General features: G+C 39.5%; 1 protein-coding gene across 1 annotated transcript; it reads left to right on the top strand.

Annotated features, from left to right (window-relative positions):
* Nucleotides 1-1,221: 1,221 nt before the first annotated feature.
* On the top strand, nucleotides 1,222-7,301 carry LOC125538596 (protein MICRORCHIDIA 7-like). Its single transcript, XM_048701860.1, has 13 exons — nucleotides 1,222-1,280; nucleotides 1,874-2,027; nucleotides 2,331-2,466; nucleotides 2,801-3,050; nucleotides 3,611-3,794; nucleotides 4,245-4,346; nucleotides 4,423-4,758; nucleotides 4,951-5,034; nucleotides 5,640-5,723; nucleotides 5,819-5,964; nucleotides 6,589-6,739; nucleotides 6,830-6,905; nucleotides 7,183-7,301. Exons 1-13 carry the CDS (start codon nucleotides 1,222-1,224, stop codon nucleotides 7,299-7,301), a joined length of 1,881 nt encoding a protein of 626 aa, XP_048557817.1.
* Nucleotides 7,302-9,477: the final 2,176 nt, after the last annotated feature.

Genomic DNA, 9,477 nt, shown 5'->3' with positions numbered 1-9,477 from the left:
ATTTGCTTGCTGATTTTTCTGAACTTTGGGCTGAGACTTAGCATGTCCAAGCTTGTCTTGGTCATGATTGTTTCTTTGCTTGCATCATCTTTGTTCTTTGGTGATACAAATAATAAGGATAATCATCCAATTACCCTGCTTGCTTGATCTAGTATACTTATGGTACTTTTGGTAGATAAATAATGCTCAGTGCCAGCAAAGTATTTGTTGTTATATTAGAATTTATTTTGTGGTGCAATTTAAGGTTGAAATATTGTTTTCTTGCATATGTTGGTTTGTTAAATGATCTATTATTACTTCTGAGGTTGCAACTATGTGTATATTTTGTCAATGTCTTTCCAACCTAGATTTTACATTTCACATTGTTGTTCTCGTTCAATTTTAAGAGCACTATACCGGTCCAGTATTATGCATGAGATGATTTTAGTTTTGAAGCACTTCTAAAATAAATTGGTCTCGTTTGATGGGTTTCACTGTTTCTAGGAGGTAAACAGCACAAGAGAGGGGGATAAAGTGGTTACTTTGAATGATCCACCACAGTACGAACAAGGTATGATATGAATGTGCGAGTGCTGTTATTATAATTGAACTGAAATGTCTTCTACTAGTAGACAAGATCTTTAAAATCCAAGTTAAAAATTTGGAGAAGTTGCGCCATGCCCACCTGTTTACTTTTGAAACTTGGTATATTGCAAAGTCCCATCTTAATTTTCATGGTCTAAACACCTACCCCAAGTTCATATTGGTAGTTGTTGGTTTATATGTCTAAATTTTCATAGCTTAGGTGTAGACAGACTCTAAATTTTCAATTGATCATGTTAAAACATACAATTAGCTAAGCGCCAAACTTCCATTCCTAATTTGCAATTTTCTAATGGTGTCAGTAGAAAGCAGGTAAAAATGGAAAATGTCGCATGCATTATTTTTGTACTGATCCAGATATGCAAAGACAGTTTTGATAACTTTGCAAATCAAGAGGGTGAAAATCTGCAAGTCGGCAGAAGTAGGAAGTTGTTATAATCAAAATATGCTTCAATTAAATTATGTAAACATATGTATCCAGTTTTTTCTTAACTTGAATTAGCACCTGTATTTTGAATGGTTCTTCCTTCTGTTGGCCTGTTCTTTGGACTCTGTTGTATGTGCTACAATATGTTTATGCTATTTTTAACTGATTTATTTTTTATGGTAGGTTTTGGCTTGAGCTTTGTGTTGCTAACAATGGATTCTAAGACCATATGCCGGACCAAAGTCTGTGATGTTCCCAACACCATCAAAGTGTATGTTACTATTAACTTTTTCCAATTGCTTATTCTAGCTAGTGAGTACTACTTTATATACTAGCCCAGATCAAAATAAGTGTACACAGAATTATTAATGTTTTCTGTAGTATATTAGTGAACTGCAGAATTTAGTATGTACTATTCATGAGCGTGCTTTGGACTATTGCTATAAAATGAAATATTGTTATACTCGTGTTCAATCCTAGCACAATCCACTTGAATGTAGCTACTCTGTTTGACGGTACTTATTCAAGCTGGCCGTGCACCGATCTGAGGAAATAGTTGATGACATTAGAGCACATATACCCGTATTAAAGAGCATACTACAAATACTTAACTACTTATGACAGCAAAATAGGGATATACACATGGAACAACTACTCTCATGTCTTCCTGAACATGCAAACGTTATGAAATGCTCAACAAAATATTGTGGATTGGGGATAGTATTTTTATTATAAAGAAATAAATTTATGGAAGCATTATGTATTTGTTGTTCTGCCATTGATATTCATACTTGTACCTTTTTTTTGTACCGATGTTCTATAAAGCCAGAACCCCAGAGTAATTTATGTTTTACCTTTTTGCAGTCCCTCTGTTTGGTCGATTAGTAGCAAGTTCATGCCAACTAGGGAATACCGCCAGAGTGATTTCCTGAAATTTTCACTACTTCCTGATCCGGAAGATGGTAACCAGGCAAAGGAATGGGAAAGGTTTATAGGCTACCTTCGCGAAAGTGCCAAGGTAAATATTATCTCCACTGTGTGGGTATTTTATTTACTAGTAATTGCTAGACATACAACATATACCACCTCTTCAATAATATTTAAATCACCCTTCTAAAAGTAACGGTGTGAGGATTGGGCAACCATCAAGCTAACATCCTCTGAGATAAGAGAAGCAGCAGTATGTTGCTAACTACTCCCTCTGTGGCTGTAATAACATCTTATATTATGGGACGGAGGGAGTATTACGCTAAATTCTCATAGATGCATTTTGATGTCTATAATGTGACTGCTCCTTCTTACCATGTGTTTTTCTTTGTAGGCCGGCATTGTTAAATTCAGCTCTGGAACCTTCCACATTCTTGCTCCTAAACCTCATTCTTCCTCTCATGTGGTGATCTTGTATGAGACTGGAATAAAAGAGCCTGGAGTCTGCAAAAATATGGCAGGGATATCTGGTGAGAGTTTTTCTAGCTAGAGATATTTATTATTAACTAGTCATGAACATATTTTAGCCAGGCTGCTGTATTATTCCCCTGTTTAATCCTGGGCAGCTCATTGCCTACCAGCACAACATCTCTAAACTAGCATTTTATTTGTGTTGGTTACATCACGTCGTCTCCCAAGAGTCGCATTTGCTATTTCCCTTTTTACTTCATGTGGATTATTACTGTTCATGTTGCGGAGGAAGTTCTATCCATAATGAAATATAAGCCATGATTGCTATTAGATTTTGCTGGTTTATTTAGTTTTTATTATTGACTGTTCTTCGCTTATTTGCTGTGTCAACAGGGATATCCAACGAGAGTGGGGAGATTTGTGACAACACATCACATCCTATGGGGATAATTTCTTCACAAAAACACCATAATCAACATGGAATTTTGAACCCAGGAGTGACGAAGGGACCATCTATTGTTAAAAGAAATTTTGTCAGCACAAACCCTAATTATCTACGAACTCTTAGTCAGACACATGCTGGCTGGATCTTTGGAGCAATAGCAGAGCTCATTGATAACTCCAGGGACGCTGGTGCATCCAGGTATGTCCTTGTCTTCAAAGTGTATTTTCGGAAAGGTGCTTGGTTGTTTATTCTTTAAATCTTTTGTAGGACTAGTTGGGCGGCGTGTGTTGTGTTGTGCTGCATTATGTAATATTAGTCAGTTAAGAGAATATGTAATAATTCAAGTTATATAACATAAAGATACTAGCTCTAAGAGAGATATTTTAAAAAAATCGTTATTATTTATTATTTATAAAACTAGTAAAATGAAATGTAGACTAAAAACCCCAGTGCGTGAAATGTTAAATATTATTTTTTAACCATCTTATTTTTCTTCGGTTTATTAACAGGATAGTTTGCTTCTCTCCCTAGGGAATATGTATATTGTATCCTGCTTTTGGCAGTATAGGGTTTTTCGGAGCTTCTTGCTTTCTTCCTGTTTGTAGTTTCCGGTTTCCACCACCTGTAGCAATACATATTCTCAATAATTCCTCACTGATGAGTACCTTAGACATGTTTTTTTAGATTATTTGGAGCTTTTTATTGTTTGTTTCCACTAACTGATTTGTTTCTTTTACTTTTACTTTTATTCACGGAAGGTTGGATATTTCCATCCAATCTATGTTTTCAAAGCAAGCAGGGCAAAAAGTTCCTGTCTTATGTGTTGTTGATAATGGCCATGGAATGACTTATGCCCAAATGATGAGAATGGTCTCATTTGGTCACAAAGGACCAAATGAACACTGCCAGGATCAGATTGGGAGGTTTGGAATTGGATTTAAGGTAAACTTCTGTCATTAAATGTCTCATTCCTATACTGTCCTCGATTACTGATACTTCTTGTGACCGTTTTAAGTATTTTGATATGTACATCCATCATATGGTATTGATAAGATTTGTCTAATTTATTTGAACTGTGTAACTAAAACTTGCCTGACTGTTGCCTTAATAGACTATAGTGAACTACTTAGATGTGTAATTATATTGGTAATGAAGACAACACATACAAGAATGCAACGGTGTGGCTACTAAAAGCAGGGAACAGTGTGTTGTTCAGTATACCTGCAAACATGTTAGTTCTACAGTATCATTTGCTAAGTTTTCAGGTGTAATGTGAATGCCATGCTCTAGGTCGATTTGACTTCACTCCTTTTTGTACAGTAAACAAGTATGACTAGGAATTTTTAGTGTGTAACTTCGCAAACAATAATCAATTGTGTTGTTTTGTTGTAGACTGGTGCTATGAAACTTGGGAGAGATGCATTTGTGCTTACCCAAACTTCAACGTCCAGATCAGTATCCTTTCTATCCCAATCTTTTAATGAAAATAAAGATGTAAGCAAAGTTCTACTTATCCCTTCATTCTTTTTCTATAGGCATGTTAAAGCTATAGTAGTATGATTTTCTACAGAATCTTGAGATCCCTGTGGTGACATATTGCAAGAAAGATCAATACATGGAAGTTGATTTGAGTGTGCAGTCTGAAGCTACTGCAGAATATAACCTGAATGCTATCAAGAAATTTTCCCCATTTAATGAGTATTTCATTGGAGAAAAGGTGGGCTTATTTGGTGAAGAGGGTACTGGCACACAGGTTTACATATGGAATTTGGATAGATGGGGTACAAATTACACCTTAGAGTGGAACTCACAAAAAACTGATGAAAGCCCTGACAGTCATGGCAATGGGGACATATTAATCCGTTCAAGAAGAGTCAGATCACGTCCAGGACAAACAAATGGCAATGTATGTAATTTTTCATCCATATTAATATTTTTGTACTTCCCATTTTGAGAGAAGAGATAACCTCTCAGTTTCATTGCAGAAGCTACGAGTTAGTTGCGTCATTCGAATAGTTGTGTTAGTGGCAATATATTATTTTGACATTTTGATTCTTTGATATCTAATACCGATTCATTATTTTTCATGTTCTAATAGGTACCGTTGGATTATTCACTTAAAGCTTATGTAGAAGTTATGTTTCTGAATCCTCAGATGAAAATTACTGTCCAAGGGTCTCCAGTAAATACTCATATGCCATATTCTTTTATGTCGTGACATATTATATTCATGTTGCTTATGTTTCTTTCTATTTCCTAGGTCATAGTCTGTCATTTGGAAAAGACTCTTCGCAATACTTCGGTTTTGTCCGGGGAAATAATGGGAAGGACCATTCAGCTGACTCTAGGAACAAGTGATGTGGAATGGGGCAGAATGAACCGTGGAATTTTCTTGTATTGGCATGGTCGTCTAATAGAGGTGGGCTAGATGTTATTGTATTAAACTACACATCATGAGTTCGTGACAATTTTCATTTTTCTATGTTCCACACATTGTTCTTCCCTGACACATTTGCCATTAGAAATAACCAGTCATACTGAGGATGCAAATATATTTCTCTCATAGCTTGTGAGTAGAGATGGGGTAAGAATTTTATCCCCATCTGTGCTGAGCATGGAAAACTATGTGAAATGTAAAAACTAATAACTATTTGCAGGAACTAGATTGAGCTTTAATTGTACATCACAAACAATTCATGATTGCTTTGTTCCAGCAAGCTGTTTGCGTCCTAGATTTTTTGCCATGCATTTTGTGCTTTTTAACTTTGATTTTGTATTCTTTCCCAGTCTTACAAAAGAGTTGGAGCTCAAAAGCATAATGCTGACACGGGCCGTGGAATAATAGGAGTTGCAGATATTACAAATCTCATTGTATGGTTCAGAATATCTTGGCCTTTTATCCATGTTCTTCAGTTTTCCTAGTTTTACTCTTGTGACCCTGTATTGAACTTATCCATGTGTTGCAGGATGATAAAGATGGTCATACTTGGGTTCTTAACAGTAAACAGGGGTTTCAAGATTGCGAGATATATGCAGAACTGGAGGAGTGGCTTGGTAGAAAAACCGATGAATACTGGGATGCAAATTTTGACCCTCTTAATTCGGTAAGGGAGTATGAGTCAGTTTATGTTGAAAACATCTTGTACATATCTGGTCATGAAGTACTTGAAGTAATCTCTCTAAGCACCTACGACATAGATTGATACCAGATAACTTTTAACTGTACTATTATTTAGAAAATCACCGCTTGTTATCATGAATTTATTTGACAAGTGTGAAAAAGAAAATGTTAGGGATGGCAACAGAGTGGGCACTCGCTATTCTCTCTACCGAGTGAGTCCCAAATCATAGTATTTGAAACGTGATAGACATGCACATATTGGTGGGACATACATATACCTATTTCCTCCAGATAATACATGCATTTACCTCCCACGTATTTCTGGAAATATTATGTTTACTCATTTCAAGCTTGAGTATTCTATAGTCTCACCTAAATAGCTTGGCGTAATCATGGTCATAGCTGTTTCCTGTGTGAAATTGTTATCCGCTCACAATTCCACACAACATACGAGCCGGAAGCATAAAGTGTAAAGCCTGGGGTGCCTACCATCAGAATGGTGTGTATGCAATCGAGCTCACTTTTATCATGTAGATGCACATTATTGATGAAAATGCGATGATTTTATCAATATCCTTTTTACATCTCTGAAGTGTTAATGTTGTGAAATTTCAGGTTTTGCTACATGCCACCTTTCAGTGGGCACTGTGATTTTCCAGAGCAACAAATGGAAGTTGGTGTGATCACAGTTGCTGAGAAGAGATGCGGCCACAATAAGGTAGCCCAGAGGGAGGTTGAGAGATCCAGCCAAGAAGAAGACGTGAAGGTAAACAAAATCCAAAGCTTAACGTGTAGTCCTTTTCTTTTTGTAGTCAAAGTTACTAAGAGAAAATATTTGACCCTCTTGTGTGCTCAGAATGTCAGGTTAATCCCACCAGCCGACAGCAAGGGAAACGGGAAGAGATCTTCTTCAGGTTCCATGAGCTTGGAAGGTATGAATGCTGTGTAACAGAGTCTCTAGATGGATTTTCTTACCCGGACTAACGATGTGCGATCCGATGGTTTTGAAGACGATCTCCCGCAAGCCGAGTCCGGAACCACTCAGCCCCCTTTGAAGCGGCTGTCGAGGGGTCCGAGGGCAGCTGTAAGAAACAGTGCTGAATGAGTACGCCTGGTAACCGTCATTTTTCTTTTTCTTTTGTAACCAAGTTCGTGAAGATTTCATTTCTCATTTTACTAAATCCCTTTTTTCATTATACTTGGTTGTAGGCACGAGTGACTACCCTGTTGTGAAGCTCCATGTGGCCATGTGGGGTCGTCGCACGAATCTTCAGGCACCTTTGGTCAACGAAATGGAGCTGCAGGCCACACCCTTCTGTTGCTTCTGAATGACTTGATCGCTCTCCGCTTCCTTCTAAATGTTATGCGCAGCGGTGTATTTTTTTACTCTTTCAAATGTACTGTAGTTAGTGTCATAGCTATTAACTTGTCATTACAAGATCAAAATAAGGATATGGCACTGCCTCATTACCTCAGCTTGCATTGCATGCAAACAATATGTGTACTCGTCGTGCTTCTGAGCTCTAAAACCCTCTCTGTGTCTATTTTGTACTACATGACACGTTAGTCATACGCAAACCCTTGAGCAGGTTATGCGTACGAGATGTAATTTGTGGCTGTCCATTCATATTCAGTACATTTTCTAGTACTATGTGAAGTTTTTGGGTGTATGCATTGCTCTGGTAGTTTTATGTGGGTTGACACAGAGCTCACCACAAAGAACATAGACCGGTCGACGTGCAGCTCCCCAGTCAGACTTATCAGAGATCGAGATGAGTGCAGGCCCCACACATGCCAAACAACACTTGTGAAGGCGTCATCAGATCATCTTTGCTGGTAACTGGATGAAACACCTAGCTTCCTAGGATGCCTTTGGTTTACATATCTGTTTTAGAGCATTTTGCATACTTGTCCCGGTTAGACCAGGTTGGGCAAATGCAGGCTAAAAACCGACATGTGCGTGTAGTTTGGTTGCTTGCATTAGGCTCCATGCATGAGGGGAGCAATTAGTCAGCATGCTGTTTGGTTGCCTGCATCACTGTTGTCAGACAAACAACATGTTGTTTGGTTACAAACGGCTAAAGATATGATCACCACTTCTTTTTTTAGAACAAAGACGCAAGGAGCGTCCGGCTTTAACTTAATAAAGCCCACGAACAAGTAGCATCCGACAAACAAGACAGTCCTAAACGAAAGGAAAGTGGCCGAAGTCTTAGTTTTAACATGCAACCGGCCTAGGCCTGAGAGAGATAAGGCAAAAGTCTAAACATGCCAACACCGGCATAAGAGGAACGATCATCGACATCTAGTGACGGGCAGCAATCTGGATCAGTCGAATCCGCTCCATCGCCTCCTGCATCTGCTCAGCGTCCCGCCGTTTCCCCAACGGCATCCAAGTCTAGAGGAACAAATGGCATTTGAAAATAATGTCAGCGGGTGAGAGGGAAATTTGTGCTCTATAGTGATTTTGTTTCTAGTAGTCCATAGAGTCCAGAAAAGCGCCCCTACGCATCTCCAAAGCACTCGACCGAACCCACCCCTATGGGCCAAAAGAATATCACGGAGGTCTCTACTCGAGTGGGGATTCCAATTTTGATCAAAGGCTTCCTGGACCGCACTCCAAGTGAAGCGAGCGAGATGGCAATTGAAGAAGATATGGTTTGCATCCTCGTGCGCACCACACATCACACAATTGCCATCGGACGGCCCGTTCCGATTCGCTATGTTGTTAGAGGACGGTAGGCGGTCGCGGAACATTTGCCAAAGGAAAACTTTAATTTTGAGTGTCGGGCCCTCTGTCAACTTATTGTAAAGAGACTTAACCGTGAATTTCCGGGAGCTCGTGAGGGACCAAGAGACCGTATCGGCCTCGGGTCTCAACATCACAACCGCAAGGGCATTACGTAACTCGTCCCAGCCAACCCGTTCGGCGTCAGAGAGGGGCCTTTTGAAAGTAATGGCTGGCGAGTTTGTTCTAAGCGCGTCGGCAACGAGGATATCGATGTTAGTAGCAAGTTGGTATATGGAGGAGTGGCTACGCCACAACGGCTCCTGACCGAACCAGTGATCTAACCAAAATCATGTGGATCTTCCGTCGTTAACGCAGAGCTTAGCTCCAAGCGCGAAGGCCGGTTTGACACCCTGGACCCATTCCAGAATGTCGACCCTTTGGCCTTGGAGGTAAGGAAATTCCCGTCGGGGAAGTATTTCGCTCTCAAAATATCCGCCCAGAGCCCCTGCTCATTTTGGGCGAGTTTCCAGAGCCACTTTGAGAGAAGGGCAGCGTTCATAAGTTTGGAATTGAGAATCCCTAGGCTGCCATATTTCTTCGGCCGGCATATCGCTGCCCACTTAACTAAGTGGCACTTCTTTTTGGACCGAGTTCCTTCCCAAAAGAACATGGATCGGGGGGTGTCGAGCTTGGCGTGAACACCGTCTGCTAGGAGGAACATGCCCATGGTAAACATGGGCAGAGAGGAGAGACTAGTGTTCGTCAGAATGAGC

The sequence above is a fragment of the Triticum urartu genome, chromosome 1, assembly GCF_003073215.2.
Source record: "Triticum urartu cultivar G1812 chromosome 1, Tu2.1, whole genome shotgun sequence".
NCBI lineage: Eukaryota > Viridiplantae > Streptophyta > Magnoliopsida > Poales > Poaceae > Triticum > Triticum urartu.
Note: the sequence above shows the minus strand (reverse complement) of the source record. Positions and strands in the feature narration are given on the sequence as shown.

Excerpts from the sequence above, each read along its gene's own strand:
- LOC125538596 (XM_048701860.1), top strand. The coding sequence starts at position 1,222 with ATGGATTCTAAGACCATATGCCGGACCAAAGTCTGTGATGTTCCCAAC. Across the intron at positions 2,467-2,800 it reads AAATATGGCAGGGATATCTG|GGATATCCAACGAGAGTGGG; the intron begins GTGAGAGTTTTT and ends CTGTGTCAACAG. Across the intron at positions 6,906-7,182 it reads AGGTTCCATGAGCTTGGAAG|GCACGAGTGACTACCCTGTT; the intron begins GTATGAATGCTG and ends ACTTGGTTGTAG.